Below are 18,514 nucleotides of genomic sequence, written 5' to 3' on the forward strand. Positions count from 1 at the left end.
GCAGGCAGCGCAGGCAGTGGGACAGTGCAGGCAGCGGGGCAGTGGGGCGGTGCAGGCAGCGGGGCAGCGGGGCAGTACAGGCAGCGGAGCTGCACCCTGGGGACCAGCACCACATCCCAGCACCTGCCCGCCACACCAGCACAACAGCCGTCACCTTACCACATCCCACCGACGATGCAACCGGAGAGAAGAGCCAGCCGGTGATGTCCTGACCTTTGTCTCATGCATTGCCAATCTAGCTTGTTTTTTGCATTTTATATTCTCAAGTTCTAGGGGGGAGACGTCTCCTGAGGCCATTCTCATCTCCTTATCACTTTTCCAGCCCAGCTTCTTCACTGTAACTGTTGGACGGAGAACTGATAAGGGTATGCGAGTGACACGAGCGGCTGTCCCGGCTGTCCTCAGCTGTCCCCCTGCGGTGAGCCCGTGGGGCTGGGATGTGGCTGACGTGCGTCCTTGCTCTGCTGCAGATGTCGGCTCTAAGTGAAACCGACTGCAAAGCAAACTCAGGGGTTAAAGAAACATCTTTTTTCCACTAAGACCTGGCAGGTCCTGTCCTTCCGGTCTTTTTCAGCATCTACAACAGGTCTCCTGTTGGAAAATGTGTTTTTCTAAAGAGGTCTTGAAACACTGTTTGTACAAGGGGTCCTGAAATGCTATTTTAGCACATTACCATTTGCTTGTGTTTCAGTGGAGTTAGCTTTAAATTCTTTGGAATTGGTATAACAACTAATTACAAAAGCAAGAAATAAGTGTAGCGTACATGTAAAACTCCTATGCTTTATATGTGTCTGGAATTTTTTACATTACAAGTTATTTATCCCAAATGTTTACATGATTTTAAAGGTGAGCGCTTGCAATACAGCTCGAGGGGCAGCTGATTGGAGGACCTGCGTTGCCAGAAAGGCAAATACCCCATCAGTCAGAGGAACAAAGCCGGGATTTAGGGAAGCGAACGGAAGCGTGAGGTAAGGGGGTGTTTGCTCAGCACTGGGGCTGAGCCCCGCGGTCACACACAGGCTGAGGGGCACAGCCCAGGGACACCCGTGAGGGCTGCCCCCACTGCTCTAAAGCACCTGGGATTTCCTTCACATTTCAGCCTCTTTTTTCCAGCTGTCCCAGTCAGTCAGACTGCACCTGCCTTCCCTGAATCGCGTTGCATGAGCAGGGAGCAGGAAGGGCTGCGCTGCTTTCCCAGTGCTGGCCCCATGGCCATGGGGGCAACTGGAGGGGAAAGCGCCAGCACTGGGGGGTTCTGGATGTGGGGGGACAGCCTGGTCTGCCTGAACCCAATGAGCTGCACAGCCGCTGCTCCCACTCACCCCCCCAGCCACAGGGCACCATGGCCCCAGGGGCTCCCGGCAGCACCGCAGCCTCCCAGGGACCATCACACTGGGGAAGGGGCGATGCCAGCACAGGCAGCCCCTGCCCACCCCTTGGCTTGACAGAGGCTCGAGGGGGGTCCTGGTGGTGGGTGCCCCAAATCCCCTCCAGTCTCAGGGGTAGACATCGAGGCAGGGACTGACATGGATGAGGTAGCTCTGAGTCAGACACCACAACCACCAGCTGGCCTGGGAGAGGACCATCTCCCCAAACCTGGGCGCTGTCTTCAGGCCCCTCCTGCCCAGACCTTCCCTCTGCCAGGGCCTGGGCCCAATCCTGGCCCCTCAGACCTGACCTGTCCCCACACAGCAAGTTGGAGGTGCAGCACCCACTGCACCCATTTGGAGAGCACCCGGCTGCACCCTGGTGCTCCCCCCCCCGCAGGCAGCACACCGGCAGTCCCCACCGCAGCAGGACACAGGGCATCACTGCTGGCTTCTGCTCCTGCTGCAGCCCGCCCTTCCTGTGGTGTTCAAGTGTCCCCTCAGAGTAGAGAGGGAATGATCAGTATCTGGGAGTCTCCATTGCCCTTCACCTTCAGGCAAAGGGTAAAGGGATGGCAGGATGTGCTGTCTCCCCTCCCTTCACCTTCAGGCAACCGGGCAAAGGGTGGCAGGATGTGCTGTCTCCCCTCCCTGCAGCATGGCTCTGCAGGGCTGGGGACAGGTTTGGGGCGTGAGAGCAGGCAGACATCCCAGCAGGCTGGCACTGGTGGGCGTGGAGCATTTGGGGGTCCCAGGACGTCTCCCCAGCCCGCCCACCCACCCGGCAGGGAGCAGGAGGGGCAGAGCGCTGCTCCACAAACAGCCTCCCCAGCCCCTCAGTCATGCAGGGCTAGGGTGAGCCCCAAAAAAAGTGTGGGGAGAAGAGGTTCCTCCTTAGCATCCCCCATGAGCCAGTCCGGGGACCAAACCCAGGTGCTCCTGGTGTCCCTTGACCTTGACCCTATGGCACTGGGGTTTCCCGGGGAAGCAGCAGCAGTGTGGGGAGAGCCGGGAGCTGCCAGGACCCACGAGCCGTCCTGGTATGAGCCCCCGCGTTCTCACGGCTGCTTCTGCATGAGGGGTTCAGCGGCGGGACAGGACCTCAGCTGATCTCTCTGCAAACAGCCACCAGCGGATTGTTGCTGTGCATTGGGATGTCACCCGTGGCAGGCGGTGTGATTAGCCATGAAAAGCAGGCTTAGCGCGGGCTGGAAAACTACTGAGGCAGCCGAATTCCCCCATCGGCCCCAGCCCTGCTGATAGGAGCCCAGCCCGGTGAGAGCGATGGCTGAGCCAGCACCAGTCCTGCGTGGTGCAGGCGCTTCTCTCCCCAAGCACGTAGTCCTTATATTAAATCCATAAATAGGAAATTCCACTTCTTCAGAAAAAAACAGAATCCGGATATTTCATAAGTGTCCCGGCAGACATGAAAGCTGAATCAGGAAATTTCACTCAGCAGAGTTATTAAAATTGCTGCAGCCCTTCGGCCAGCTGTGGCAAAGTACCCACGGCGTGCACCCATGGCCTGGCGTGGCATGGGGACTGGCTGCGGGGACACGCGTGTGCCGTGGGGACACATAAATGCCAGCCTGGGTTGAGCAGAGCCGGGCGGCAGCTCTGGCAGAGCCCCCACAGGAAACTATCACTCCCACCAGGGCATTCCCAGCTGCAGAAGCCACAGCCATGGCAAAACTGATGCTGCCTGCACTGAGCCCACTGTGGGCAGCATGGGCCCCTCATGTGCCAGTGCTGGCATCGGCTCCATGAGCCGCAGAATCACTGTGCCTCTGGGCCACGATAAGGGAGGTAAGAGATTGCAAGGGCAGCAACCAAAGTAGCCAAGAGTCTTTTCCCTGCACTGCCTGCACCACCCCACACCAACCCTGCATCAACCCCTCACCATCAGTGGACACAAAATTTCCCTTCAATTGCTAAGAGGCCAAGCACACTGATTTGGAAACCCCACCAGCTTGGGGAGGGCTGGGCTGGTGCGAAGGAGGAAGGGGAGTGATGACCACACAAGTACCAGCGCCCAGGCTGCAGCTGGGGCACAGGGGTGAGGGCAGACCCTGCGGCCATGAACAGCAGAGGCAGCAGTGGCCAAGCCCCCGCCACGGCACATGCCAGGCCGGGCCCCTGCAGCTGATGTCACCTGGGCTGTGGGTGATGCCACTCCAGGTCCTGGTGACAGTGCCCATGGGGCTGGGCACAGAGGACAGACTGCAGCCCCACAGCCCGAGCTGGAAGTGCTGTGGCAAGGAGGGGGACACGTGCTGGGAGCCACCATGTCCATGCTGCCAGCACACAGAGCACAGGAGCAGCAGCCCCCTTGCTGTGCCAGGGAAAGAGCCGCCCCCACAGGCACCGCGCAGAGGTAATTGCAGGTTATTACACTGCTCTGTGGTTAAATACGGATCACTTCTCTTCCGACAAGCGTTCACCATAATGCAAACTCAAATCATCTCCCTCCTCCACCAAGCACCTCTCTTCACCCGCTGGGAGCCGTGGCAAGTCACAGCTGTGGCAGAGGACACAATGTGCACTGTGTCACAACCGTGGCAGAGGATGCAACACGCACTGTGTCACAGCCGTGGCAGAGGCACCCGAGACAAGTCCTGCGCCACCAAGGGCTGATGCTCTGGTGTGACATGTCCCACGTCCCACTCTGTCTCCACCACAGCTGTTCTGCTGGCTGGGGTGTTCAGAGTCCCCTCAGAGGTGTCTGTTTCCAACCCGGCCACACACACCAGTGTCAGGGTCACCTGCTCTTGAGGGACAAGGACATGAGCTTGAGGAAACAGGGAAAAGAAATCCTGACTAACGACATCTGGATGGTGTACAGCACACAAGAACCCCACACCCCTCCAGAATCACAAACACACTCCACGAGAGCCCCACGGTCCTGGCACGGCTGCTTTCCTTCGGCAGCAGGGGACAGAGAGGCCCCGATCCAGCCAGTGCCAGAGCTGGGACAGGGGTACAGGACCACTGGCTGTTACCTCCTGCACCGCCTGTGCTGACCCCCACCCCTCACTGCCAGCAGCTGCCCTGTCCAGACACCCGTGGAAATGAATGTTCCATCAGGCAAGACTGGTATGAGGGCAAAACAAAATCACTTTCTATATAAACAAGCTTAAATCAACATGATTTTTAGATGCTAATCTGTTTGCTGTGCCAGATCCCAGCACTCCATGCATAAGGCAGGAGTGCCAGAACAGCGAGGCCGGGAGTTACCCAGCACCTGGAGCACACAGAATGTCAGGAATGGGAACCAGGCAGAGGACACTGATGACACCAGGATGCCAGCACACAGTCATGTCCCCGCAGACCAGAAAGCACCAGCACGGCGAATGGGACACGGTGCAGGTCCAGGCAGCCCCACCACGCAGCCACTGCCACACTGAGAAATGGGAAATTGGTCTGGGGGGAAACCCTTCTGTATTTTGTGGCGGTTGTAATACTAAATGAAACCAAGCTGATTACGCTTCTTAACCCTTTGCTCTGGTGAAATAAGGCTCCTCAGTCAGAAGCACAGAAGCCCTGGCTCTGCCAAGCTCCCACGCTGGGAGTCACTGACACCAGCACCCCAGCTCTGCCCCCGGCACGGCTTTAGTGCAGCTGCCCTGCGGTACCTGGCACACACGGTGCCAACGTTCCCTCAGCAGCTCCTGTTCGCCCCGTCTCCAGGTGGCAGATGGGGCCGGGGGGTTAAGCTGCATCGGGGGTGTGCCCCATGGCAGGGCAAAGAGCGTGTGGGGGCACCAGGGAAGTGACACCCCCTTCCTCAGTGACACCATTGGGTGTCCAGGAGCATCCACTTAGGGCATGGGTGCGGGTTGGCATCTGCAGACCTTGCGGCAGCACTAGCCAGCTCGGGTCCCGCCGGTGCTCCCTGGGGACGGCTGGGAGGAAAAGCGGTCCCAAGCAGCCCTGCACAGACCCTCAGTATCGGGGGGGCTTCTGCTTCCTGTCAGAATGCATTTCCCACATATCGCAGCATTTCACCACTTGGCCTGATGCCCTGCGCCTCTGCCTGTCCCAAGGTGACGTTTCGCTTTTGTTGTTTCACGCACTGTCACGTTTGGATATCCTTACAGGGTTGGAAGTGAAACACAACCCAAAGAGCATTGTAACAACTTCTCAAGAGAAAGTGGGTTTCTAAAATTAAACCAGCAAAATGAGAGAATGGAATTTTTTTGCATTGATTTCATTGCCATTAATATTTATAAATCTCAGCTTAACAATATTAAATAAAATTTAAAAGAGCACTGGATGAGAGCTACTGCCTGCATCTCTCAACCTGCAAAGCACATGTGAGAAGACACCCTGAGACTTGGGGTGCCAGCATCACCAGCCCCATCTCAGTGCTCACATTCACACTCCCAGCTTCACCTCTGCTTTTTCAACCCCTCTCCTCAGGCCGAGCAGTCTTTTTCTCCCATCCCAGACACTGCCTGTGCTCATCTTAATTGGCAAATAATCGCTACAAATTGAATTGCCATTCAGCTCCACCTACGCCTGCATATTAACTGCTGGGTTGGGGAGCACCCATGTGGAACTGTTCTCCATCGTGGGCTGCAGCCCCTTGCCAGGCTTCCATGTACCCCAAACCTGCTGCCAGGACCCACCAGCTGCCCGGGGGGGTTTGGCTTCAGGTAGCTGGTGCCATCGCTGTGACAGCCCATGGCTTTGGAAGGACACAGGACAGCGTTCGCTGCGGTGAGCTGTAGTGGTGCCACGTCACCCGGCTGCCGCAGGACCATCCCCACCTCCTGCTGCCACCTCACTGCCCTGGGGCCATGGTTTTCCAGCCCAGACCAAGTACAATTCCTGCCCCTTGGTCCAACCAGTGTCTCTGTAGAGTCCCTGGAGAGCCACCGAGACGGGGAAACCAGAGTGGAGGTGCGAGGATGTGCAGGTTACACAGCAAAAAGGATGTGAAAGAGCAGGGAGAGGGACATGTCGCCAAGGCAACCACTGACTGCCAGGGTGGCAGAGGGAGTGGGGGGTGACAGAGAGGGGCGAGAGGGGACGAAGGGGAGCAGGGGCACCAGGGAGCTGCATCACGGGCACAGACTCACCAGAGGAACTGTGGTTCCCCACACGCGGCTCTGTAAGGACACAAGCAGGTTTGCAAATGCTTTTCCAGCCACTTTCAAAACACATTCCCACCCCAGCTGTGCCCTCACGTGAGAGGAGAGGGAAAAGGGAGGTTTGGGAAGTGGACCTTCGTCTCAGGAGCCCAGGGCTCTGGTGATGGAGACGATGGGGCTGGAAAGGTCAGGGGCAAGGACAGGACAGACAGACTGTCCCCAGCCCCTCCGCCCACCGGGGCAGCTCCCAGCCCTGCCCCAAGCCAGGGAGGGGACTCTGGGCAGCTCAGCATCCCCAGAGCCTATCACCACACATCCTGCCTGGTCCCACAGTGGTCAGGATCCATGGGATGGAAACTGCAGTTATCTGAGGGCCAGCACATCGAGTTAATTGTGCAAAATGTCAGCCGGTAATTAGAAAATGAGAAGCACTCACTGTTCAGTGACACATAGCTGTGGCATTTCTATTTTCAGACCTTAACAAAACTTATTAGAGTCAAAGTCTAATTAATGCACCACACTGTTGAGCAGAGGATAGGGAGTGACCCAGATCTCACCCATCTCCCAGTACCCCTCACTTACAGGAAGGTTTTAAACCCTGCTTGCACTTCAGACACGGGTTGGGGGCAGACAGGCACTGAGGTCCCACTGGGCGCTGGGCAGGGGCTCGCTCCCAGGCTCCATCTCTCTCTATGCAGGTGCCGTTTATGTTTCATTTGACAGTGGAAAATGAAGGAACGCTGGAGTCATTCTGCTGAGGACGAGCTGGCACAGCCAGGCCCGGGGATCCACTGGCAATGAGGAGCGAGTGGGCTGCACAGCATGGAAGTGATGCTATGGAGGTGCTGGACCCCATCGGCCTGTCCTCATGGCACGTGGAGGTGGCCACTGATGCTCCTGAGGTCCCCAAGCCTTGGTGCCATCCCTTGCAGAGGATCTGCAGCCAGTGCCCAGCTCTGCTCCCACCGAGCATCGTTCCCGCTGCAGCACGGAGCTGAGCCAGGACGGTCACAGTCCCAGCAAGTGGGTCTGAGCAGAAGGGGCAGACCCTGCACCTGCCACGTGTTCCTGTCTCCAGGGAACAGCCCACAGAGAGTCACCAAAGTGCAGGAGCCCTAGGAAGCAGCAGAGCCCACCCCTGCCTGAGGACACCTTGGTCACTAAGGCTGCACCACTGGGATGGCAGCGAAACCCCACTTGTCCTGTTCCTCTCCTCGCCCCAAATCACTGGGGTGACAATTGACGCCCCAACCTGCCCTGAAACCCGGGGTGAGCCCAAGCTGGCTTTGATGAAGCTGGAGATCCCCATCTCTGACACTTGGAGGCCGCTCAGGTTGGCCCCAAAGATCACTGTCCCTAATCTGGTGGGACTTCAGCTCCTTCTGCATTCACCTGGTGCTGGAGCTTTGGAAGCTCCATGGCTGGGCAGCAAACACTGTCACCCAGAGGGGTCTGAGCTGCAGTCTCTGCTCGGGATGCACAGCTGTATGCCAGGACACAGCTGTCTGCAGAACTGGGACAGGCCCAGGAGAAGACAGCAAGGGACAGCCACTTGTAAGGACACGGTGGTCAACACAGCTGCAGAGCTGCCGATCCAACACAGGATGGCAGGAGGGAGAGCAGCTTTGGGCCCATATTCAACACCACAGTAGCAACCACGTGTGTGCTCTGGGCACAGCAAAGCCTTGACGCTTGTTCACCCACGAGACCTGACAGCACCCAACAGCTGTCACCATGCCTTCAGCCAGGACGGGGACAACCCAGGCGCTAGGCAGCCACGGGGACGGGCACACGGTGGGTGCAGGAGCAGCCCAGGCTCCATGTGGCCATGCTCACATCCTCACCCCACAGCTTTCTCCTCCCCAGGGCTGCCAGTGACCCTGGAGCAGTGCTGGCACTGACAGAGCTCCCAGCAGCATGGAGCGCCCCGTTCCCCTGTGAGCCCCTGCTCCCTCAGCACTGCAACCCAGCAGCTCCCCCTGACAGCTCCAAAATGCTCCAGCACTATTTTTATCCTGTGGTTGCTATAGAGACATCAGACCCACTTGCCGTGATGCAGCCTCTTTCGGAAGCGCTGCATCACCGGCTGCTTCTGACAACGCACGGGGCAGGAGGCCGCTATTTTGGGCAGAGCGCCATCGTAGCTGGAGATAACCTGGCCCTGCAGGACAGCCTGGCCTGGGGAGACCGACAGGTTCAGCAGAGAGGGAGATGTGGCCGGTGGAGAGGACAGCAGCGTCTCAGAGCCCTGGAGCCTGCAGCCCATCACCCAGCCCTGCCGCTCGCTGTCCCCTAGGCAGGAGAGACTGACACCTGGGCTGCTTTTAAAAGCAAGAAGGGAAGCGCTAAGCCTGTTCCACACAGCAGGTGCCACAAAGGGTTTGGGGCACAGGAGTTCCCGGAGCTAGAGATGAGCAAGCAGATGCACAGGATTCACCATCCCCTCTGCCATGCTGGGTCCAGCCCTGCAACACCCACACTGCTCAGAAACAGAGGGGCAGCAGCTTTCTGGAGATGCAAGAAGGGCCACGCTGGAGCAGGAAGGGAGTGCAGGTCCCATGGACTCCTCTCCAGCCCTGCAGAGCTTTGCCAGCTCCCTCCCCGCTGAGGGGCAATGCTGCAGGATGTGGGAGCAAACAGCCACCTGCCCCATCACTCCCGGTGCCCCAGGTCGAGCATGAGCTGCTGCACAGCAGGGACCTGCCTAGGGAGTGTGGGCAGGGCTGAGGGCCTGACCCCAAACTTAACAAACCCGTCATCAATCCTAATCAGCAACACATACCTGCGGCATCCTCCCAGAGCAGTGAAGCCTGGGACAAGCCCAGCATGGGGCCAAAGCACAGGCTGCTGCGGGTTACGAGCTGGCTGATGAGCCAGGACACCCTGGCTGCCCCACACAGACCCTCCTGTGCCCCACAGGTCAGGAGTCACAGCCGTGCCCCAGCCAGGGCGGCAGCATTTGTGGCAGAGCGCGTGGTCCCCCCCGAATCGCCAGCGCTGACGGCTCTCCTGTCACCTGCGCTCATCCCTGCGGGGATGTGTGTTTATAAAAAGCGGTTGTGCGTGGATGAGCTGGCAGAAATAGCAGCACGCGGACCTTTCTGTGTGGCGTAAGGGATGATCACCAGCTGTTCTGCAAAACGCCCGAAATAGCACCAGCACCATGCAATGCCTGCAGGGTTGGTCCCTGTTTAGCCGAGGCAGACGGAGCAGCCAGGCTGGGCTGTCATCCCATCCCTGACTGCACTCCCTCTGCTCCCAGGGGAGCTCAGGGAAACATCTCCTCCCCAGGAGAAGGACCAGGCTCTGCCAAGGCTCAGGCTGAGTTGCTGCAGCTCCTCCTGGGGCTTTAGAAGCAGCCAGAGCCGTGATGGCCCCACGCTGCCTGGTCCCCAAGCCTGCAGCCTCAGGCTCCTGAAGCATCACTGCAGCCCCTGCTTGAATGCCCGGGGACCACAGCTGCACCACACACTGCAGACAGGCCTGTTACAGTCCCAGCAAGCAGCTGAAAGCAGCTCCCTCCTCTTCTGGGCTGGGCCAGACTCTAATTATAACTTCAGAAAGCTGTAATGAATGGATGAGAGCTGCCCGACAGCTTGGCTCTGGTGAGATTGCTGGCATGGCCCAAAGGAAGCACTTGACACCTCTGCCATTCTCTTTGGTATCATGGTTTTGTCAACTCCGTCTCTCCCTGCCCTGCCCGGAGGAAAGCACCATGGGGGAGAAGGAGCCCCCTGCTCTGTGTACCTGTATCCTTGTGCACACCGACAGCACCTCTGGGTCAGTGCCCAGCCCTCCGCAGCCATTCCAGGGCTGTTTGGGCAGCTCAGCAGCGGATGGCACCCCAGGCACCTGTAAAACCCCCTCCATGCCCATTGTGTCCTGAACCAGCTGGGTCTGGACGCTGTTCCAGAGCCCCAGCCTGCCCAGGGCTCTGCTCAGAACCCTCACACCAGCGCTGCAGCTCCTCCCGCAGCCAGCCCTGCTGGCCCCGTTGCCATGGCACCCTCGGGGATGGCATGGATGGCAGTGAGGAAGATGAGGAGGATGAAGGTAGGTGAACACGTTGGCTCTGCACAGCCAGGATGGGGCTGGGGCAGATCTGGGGACCCCTGCAGCAGGCGGGCGCTGCTCCCCTCCCCGGAGGCTCCAGCTCTGGGGATAACCTGCAGCAGCTCCTGGAGAGCCCTTGGCTCGCTGGCCTGGCCAGCAGCAGGTGCTGAGGGGCTGAGCTGGCATTGGCAGCACAGGCATCGCCCTGCCCGGGGCCCACCTGCCCACCCCGGCTGGGAGAGCTTCTGTCTGCCCCTCTCACAGGACATGGGAAGAAATCAGCACCAGCACAGGGTTACAACAGTAGATGAGCTGGGGGCTGCTGCCCCTCACCCACACCTGCTCCATCCTCCTCGCTCTCCTGGCTGACTGTCTGTGGAGATCTCAGATGATAACAAGATTTGCATCTGCGCCCACAGAGACCAAAGAGCGACCCATGTGGATGCTGGTACCACAGCAGAGGACGCGAAGACGCTCAGTCCAGAAGGACAGCGGAGTTAAAGCTGAGATGACACAGGTAACACTTTCCGGCCATCTCTACATGTCCCCTGGGCACAGCCAAGCCCCCTTCATGTTCACTGTTCGTGGTAAAACAGGGATATTCAATTCAAATCTTCTATTTAGCTTATCACCTAATTAAACAAGATCTCCCATTTCAGGCACATCTCATTTTCACAGCAACTGAACTTCATCCCGGTGGCCTGGCGAGCTGGCGCTGAGCACACAGCGTCCGGGGAGCTGGTACCAGGCAGGGAGCGGAACCGGGCTGGGGGTAGGAGAACTGCTTGCCCCAGAGCCTGCGAATCAACCTGGAGTTAATTGCAGCCCGAGGAGCAGTGCAGACATTACTCAGCAAATCATTATGAATAACTAATAGCTCTGAAAAAACCCACAACCTATGATCGCGTGCAAATAGGAAGCAGGGGGTGGGGGGGGCATCTCCATTAATCACTCATTATGAATTATTCAGCAGAAGAGGAAGCAGAAGGCAAACACAGAAATTATTTGGGTAGAAAGATGGTGTGTTATCATCAGTGCTTACCCCCCATGGCCCCCCCCAGCCTGTGGTCCCCACAGTGCAGCCCTGGCAGGGCTCTCCCAGCAGCTCTCCTGGAACCCGTTGGGTTCGGGCTGATGGAACAGGAAAGTGAACTCAGGTCTGAACATCTGCAAGGAAATGTCATTCCTGCTCTCCAGGCAGGACCAGCCCCGGCAGTGCTGGCAGAGCCCGGTGCTGTGGTGGGAGCTGGTCTGGGCTCCAGCACAGGGGCAATAACCAATGGGAATGGCAAACTAGCAGAAGAGGAAGGGCTGCTTGCAGGTGGGGGGTTTCAGCTCCCCGACACGTGTTGCTGACACTCCCCTAATTGAGAGCTACCAGGGGGGGTCACAGGAGCCTGGAGAAGGTTGTGTGTGACTCATGGCCTCTTGGCACTCCCTGCATGCTGGGAACAAGCAACACCCCCATTTCAAAACAGCCCACCAAACCTTGCAGTGAAGCTGCTGGTAGATTACCTGCCCTCAGGACATGGCCAGCCCAGGCGCTGTGGGGAGAGCCCATGGAGGGCAGATGTGTCTCCTCCAGCCCTGACCACCCGAAGGCTGGTTTCCACCTGCTTGGGGTCGTTTCTGTCATCTCTGCCTGTACCACGGCTGCAGCTTTTTCCCCGATGACCCAATGGCAAGCAGCAAGGCAAAGGCAGGGCAGACAGCCCGCTTTTTGGTATTGCATAGATCAGTTATAAATTGTTGGCCATTTATGTAATCCCACATGAATAAAGCATGTTTGATGCCATAAGCAGTGCCGTGAGGCAAGAGCAGCAGCTCTGGGTGGGTGTGGGTGGCCCCGCACAGCTGTCTGCCCTGGGCACCCCCTCCCAACATCCCCCAGGACCTTCCCTTTGCTCCCACCCCATCGTGGCTGCCTCTTACCCATCCCGGGGCTCCCCAGGCCCTGGGCAAGGCTGTGAGCTCCCCCTCGCCCAGGCACTTTGTGCTGGGATGCTGTGACAATTTTCTCTGGTGCCAGAGAACAAACCCACACCCCTGGGCAGAGTCTCTGCTCATCCTGCCAAGGCAACCCGTCTGCTTCTAAATGTGTTTTTTTTAAGTAGAGCTTTTCTACAAGTAATCTGGAGTGCACATACACATCTGAAAACAAATGGACAAACACATTTTCAGGGTTTCTATGGCAAATTCAGCAAGCTCCTGAGAAGTCTCTGCCTTCCTGGAGTTAGCAAAGAAGCTGCCATAAGGTTTTCCCAAATGCTTACTAATGTAATAAGACCTACTTCATTTCTCTGCTAGCTCTGATTATTATGATTATTATTATCATCTTTTACCAGAGAAGGTTGCAATTTTAGATTGTATTTTAGTAATCACGAGAGAAATTTTCCCTAACAATAATCCAATCTGAGAGAGTGCTATGATAAATACCATTACAGGCAAGAGTAGTCTGCTAAATTACAGAGCCGTGTGTAACATCGTGTTTATCGCGCACTTATGACCATTTCCCCCCTTCCACCAATTACCCATTTCTGCTGGGACTGTTCCTAAAGAGCCAATTTTCTCAGCAGTCACTGGCTAAAATGGGCTGGACTCTGCAGAAAAACAGTTTTCTGCCTGGACAAGAGATTTGGGGAGCAGAGAGGTGTGCTGGGAACAGCAGAAGAGTGCTAATCCTGGTAACTTCTCACTGACGCTTTGTGCCCTGGAGAGCAGCAGGTGAGGGGAATACCCTGGCTGCACACGGGGACCACAGGGACATTAACTCTGGAGGGGACCTCAGGGGGTCTCTACTCCGTCCCCCTGCTCCAGGCGGGCTCAGCTGTGGGCTCAGACCAGTTTGCTGATGGCTGGGTCTGGAAACCCTCCACGATGGATGGAGACAGCAGAACCTCTCCAGGGAGCCCCTGCTAGTGCTGGCTGGTCCCCACAGTGATACCTGGGCACTGTGGCACCCACAGGGCACTGTCAGCACGCATGGACACATAGACGTCCACCTCTGGTGCCTGGGCACACAGGGGCACCAGGGAACGTGCGTGACACAGCTCCCCACACGTGGGCATGCAGACCCACGGGGACACGGATGCTCCCCTGCGGACACACCTGTATACTGACACACCCTTGTGCATGGATACACGTGCAAATACACCTGTGCAAGGACATACAGACATGGACACACACAGGGATGCAGCCCCACAAAGGGACACACCCCAGCCCCAGCCAGGGACCCAGTGCACACCCCCACGTACACCGGAAGGCACACGCAGAGGGTCACCCCCCCGCTCGCCGGCATAGACACGGACACCTCCAACAGCTGCACACACGCTCAAACACCAGCATGGACACCGACGTCTCAAACATCTGCACACACCCCCCGCACTCAGCGCCTGCACACACCGGCTCACCCCGACCCCACCCCTGCGCACAGACCCCACGCACGGGTGGGCACGGACACCCGCACACGGACACGTGCGCACCCCCGCACACGGACACCCCAGCCCCGCTTCTCCCCGCACCCAGGCGGGGGCGTACGCGCCGCCCCCCGCGCCCTCCTCCCCGCGCAGCCCCGCTGCGGGCCAGGCAGGGCCGGCGGGTGACGCAGCCGCCCGGAGCGCACATAACGGACGATGCGGGCCGGGGCGCTGGGGCCACCGGCTGGGTAGCCCGGCACCGCCATCGGACACGGCAAAGCGGGCAGCAGGTAGCGGGCCCAGGGGCGCCCCCATCAGCACCTCGGCCAGGGGCCGGCGGCAGCGGGACGGCTCCGGCGGCGTGAGGGGCACCTGCCCCGGGGGTCTGTTCTCCCCTCGGTGTCTCGGCAGCCCCGGGGCCGAGTCCGAGCAGGGGCGAGACTGCAGCTGAGCTGGGACCCTCCGGCGGCACCGGGAAAGCGACCGGCGAGGAGCTGGAGGTGAGAACCGACCGGGAGCAACTTCACACCGAGCCCGCGGTGCAGCTCACGGGCACGGCTCCCGGGAGGCGGTGACACCGCCTGCACCTCTGAGGGGGTTGGGGGCGATGCTCCCAGTGCGAGCACTTACAGCTGGTCCTGGAACTGCAGGTTCCCCTCGTCTCTCAGGGCACAACGGGCACGGGCTGGCGGAGACAGGCAAAGGCTGGTGCACACAGAGGAGGTTTTGGAGAGACCAGGTGAGCACAGGCTGCCAGGTGCTCTGGAGCCAAGCGAGCAGCTCAGCCAGGCCCCTCACTGGTGGGGATGCTCCAGGGAGGTGCTGGGCACAGCCTGGGGGGTGAAAACTGCTGCTGACAGCTGGACAGGCAGCAAAGGGCAATGAGAGCGTGGGGCAACTGGGTGGCAGGGCCCCTGGCCACGCTGACTGAAGGTCCATTTCTGTGCCTTTGTGATGTTTCCATGGTGCTGGGCATCTGTTGGCTCTTCCAGCACAGCTCTGAGCTGCTGCCTCTGCCCTGTGCACAGAGCCTGCCAAGTCTCAGAGCTGCAGGGGACAGGTGTTATTCCTCAAGGACACAGGCAGAAGGGTCACGAGGCACTTGAGTGGAGTGTCTTGGCTGTGGAACAATGCACAGGAGCCTCACCTGGCTGAATTTCCCACAGCCAGCCCATGCCAAGCAGCAGCAGGGAAGCACTTGCCAGCAGAGATGATGCCTGTTGATCCTCCTGAGCCAGTCCTGCTGCTAAGGCTGCTCTGGGGGAAGCTGCTCTTGCACCACACTCCTACACAAGTGGCTCACACCACCATTTGAGTAGCACAGGGTTACAGACAGCATGACCGCAGCTGCTTAACGTTTCCTTTAGCAGTGAGGAAGCAAAGATTATGGCTGCAGCCCAAGAAGCTGTGGGAGATGCTCACACTGTCCCCAGTGAGCTCAGTGTTACAGCCCCAGTGACCTAGAAGACACAGAGGAAATCATCTCAGCATCAGGAACCTTCTGATTTCTCTGGCACCTGGGGAGATCAGCTGCATCCAGTCAATTGGCAGCATGGCCACTGGGGAAGCAGAGCTGGAGAAGAGCAAGGCAAGATGAGCTGAGATGTATCTCCAGGGAGCAGCAAGAGCAAAGCTGTCCAATAAGGGAAGAAGAGCCATAAGCTGAGAGTGACCACAGCACAGGCAGGGGACAAGACCTCATCAGCAGGGCACGGACAAGCCAGTGACAGGTCCCATCAACAGTGATCACCAGGTCAAGACAAGGTGGCAAGTCAGGTCAACAAGGGAAGCCCAAGGAACAAGCCTGGTCTGATGGGGTGGATGGAGCCTCAGGCACCTTCAGAACTCAAACCAGGTCTGGGTCAGCATTTAAAGAGAGCCCACAGCCCAGGTACAGGGTGAGGGTGGGTGTGGATCTCAGGTGAGGCTGCTCAGGGTAATTAGTCCACTCGAGCTCTGTAGACCAGGTCCTCCGGCATGTCTAGAACAGAGGAAGGCCAGCAGCTCCATGGCCAATACAGAAAAACACAGTACATCCTAAAGATGAGGGTGTTGGGAGGGGGCCCACACCATGAAGTCAGGGCATGGTATGGCTGTGGGAAGGTAGGGCTGGGGCATCTCCCGTCCGGAAAAGATCAGCACTTGTTCCTCAGGAGACTCCAAGGAGAGCAGCCCCTCCTCCTGCTGCACCCGCCTGCCTTGTCCCGGGCACCTCCCAGGTATTGTGCAGGCAGCAGGAGCCCCTGTGTGTGAAGGGGGCATGTGGTGCTGCACACAGGTAGGAGGGTGGCTTTAGGGGCTCCCAGTACCACAGGGTGGGGTGTGGAGCAGTGCGCAGAGCGTGACACCCCCAGGAAGGCAGGGCAGGGGAGTACCAGGGCTGAGGAACCAGCCTCACCTCCTCCCGGTTCCCTCCACAGCTGCTGGCCGATGCTGCCTTTGCCTACCAGTGAGGACCAGCCAGTGCCATGGATGAGGTGACAGAGCTGGAGATGGGGGGCAACTCCCTCCTGAAGGCTGTGTGGCTCGGCCGGCTCCGTCTGACCCGACTGCTGCTGGAAGGAGGGGCTTACATCAACGAGAGCAACGAGAAAGGGGAGACCGCCCTGATGGTGGCCTGCATCACTAAGCACGTTGACCAGCAGAGCATTAACAAGGCCAAGATGGTGAAGTACCTGCTGGACAACAGAGCCGACCCCAACATCCAGGACAAATCCGGGAAAACAGCCCTCATGCATGCCTGCATCTGTGGGGCCGGGGGGGATGTGGTGTCGCTGCTCCTGGAGAATGGGGCAGACCCCAGCCTGGAGGACCACTCGGGAGCATCAGCCCTAGTCCATGCCATCAATGCCGATGATAAGGATGTGTTGCAGCACCTCCTGAACGCCTGCAAGGCCAAAGGGAAGGAGGTGATCATTATCACCATGGACAAATCAGCCTCTGGCACCAAGACCACCAAGCAGTACCTGAATGTCCCCCCCTCGCTGGAGTTCAAGGAGAGAAGCCCCCCCGAGGCATGCACAGCACCCTCCAGCGCCCACCCGAAAACTACGGTCTCAGCACCTTCCACTGCTGAGAAGGAGAATGGCATCTTCAGCCCACATACCGGGGACCCCCCCTCTGCCAGAGCTGCTGACGAGCTGCCCTCCCCGGGCCAGAGAGCCAGCGTGGCCAGGAGAGGCCGCCTGCCCCAGCTGAAGCGGCTGCGCTCAGAGCCCTGGGGGCTGGTGGCACCCTCGGTGCTGGCAGCCCCCTCGTACCATGACGACACACAGGTCTGTGCTGACGACGAGGTGACCATGGGCATCAGTGACCTCTCGCTCTCCAAAAAGGCTCCACTGGCCCGCAGTGGCAGCAGCAAGAGTAAGGACCCCTCTGTCTTCCCTCCGGTAGATGAGCAGGCTCTGTGGCCAGCCCTGGCAAGGAAAGCCGCCTACGAGAAGAGCCAGGCCACCCACCAGCGCCTGCCCCGCAGGAGCACGGTCCCTGAAGAGCCAGAGCGCGTCAGCTCCTCGGCCGCAGCAGTAGACACGCTGCACTGGCTGAGGCTGAGTGCTGAGCACCACGACTGCGACACCCAGCTCTGCAGCATCCCCGGCCCAGCCGAGGCAGGGAAGGTGCCGTCAGAGAGGAGGAAGCTCAGCGGGTCCCACTTGGCCTTGCTGGGAGGCTCACGGGAGGCCCTGGATGGCAGCACCGGCACATCACCCGGCACCACCCGACGCCGGCCCCCCGCCTTGCTGGAGAGGCGAGGGTCTGGGACCCTGCTGCTGGACCACATCTCCCACACACGGCCGGGATATCTGCCCCCACTAAATGTGAACCCCAACCCCCCAATCCCCGACATTGGCTCCAACAGCAAAACCCCCTCTCCGCTTGCTGCTGGCTTCAAGTCCCTGGTACCTGTTGCTCCCAGCTCACCCCGATGGGGCGACTTGAGAGCCAAAAGGAAGCTCCTCCGGAGACACTCCATGCAAGCAGAGCAGATGCGGCAGCTCTCCGATTTCGAGGAAATAGTGGCCCAGTAACCACGTCAGTGTTTCTTTCCCAAGAAGTTTACCGAACCAGTGCCCTCCCTGCAGAAATGTGATGGTTCCTGCACCGAGTGGTTGCCCAGCTCCAGGGAAGTGCTGGTGGCTGTGGGGGTCAGAGCTGTGCCTGGGGGGAGTTGGAGGTTCCTGCTCCCACCTGCCAGAGCTGCAGGGAGAGCCCAGCCCCCCAGCCCAAACAGCTGATGTGTCTCTCTCTCGCACTCTTCATTCACTTCTGGACTTTTCCCCAGAAGCAACAACCTGAGACATCAGTCCCAGATCACACAAAGGCTCCCGCCTGCAGTTCACTTACTCCTCATTATTTACAATCCATTTTTCTTCCATCCTGCTCGCTCTGGCACAAAAACGTGTCTGAAGCCCCACACCAGAATGCTGTGGTGCTGATGTGTTTGTGAAGTGCCTACCAGGAAGAAAAGGACCTTAATGCTGCATGAGGTTGGAAGAACAGAACTAGCCCTCCCTGGCAATTGAAGGCATTGGTGTCCTCACTGTGCTGGAGAGGGAGACAACGTGCCACCGCAGAGATTTCCAAG

General features: G+C 58.8%; 1 protein-coding gene across 1 annotated transcript; it reads left to right on the forward strand.

Annotated features, from left to right (window-relative positions):
• Positions 1 to 16,397: 16,397 nt before the first annotated feature.
• Positions 16,398 to 17,957, forward strand: ANKRD34C (ankyrin repeat domain 34C; the record flags this gene model as incomplete). The annotated part of the gene is made up of 1 exon (XM_080351024.1): positions 16,398 to 17,957. One exon carries the CDS (start codon positions 16,398 to 16,400, stop codon positions 17,955 to 17,957), a length of 1,560 nt encoding a protein of 519 aa, XP_080207150.1.
• Positions 17,958 to 18,514: the final 557 nt, after the last annotated feature.

Source organism: Nesoenas mayeri (assembly GCF_963082525.1).
Source record: "Nesoenas mayeri genome assembly, chromosome: 11".
NCBI lineage: Eukaryota > Metazoa > Chordata > Aves > Columbiformes > Columbidae > Nesoenas > Nesoenas mayeri.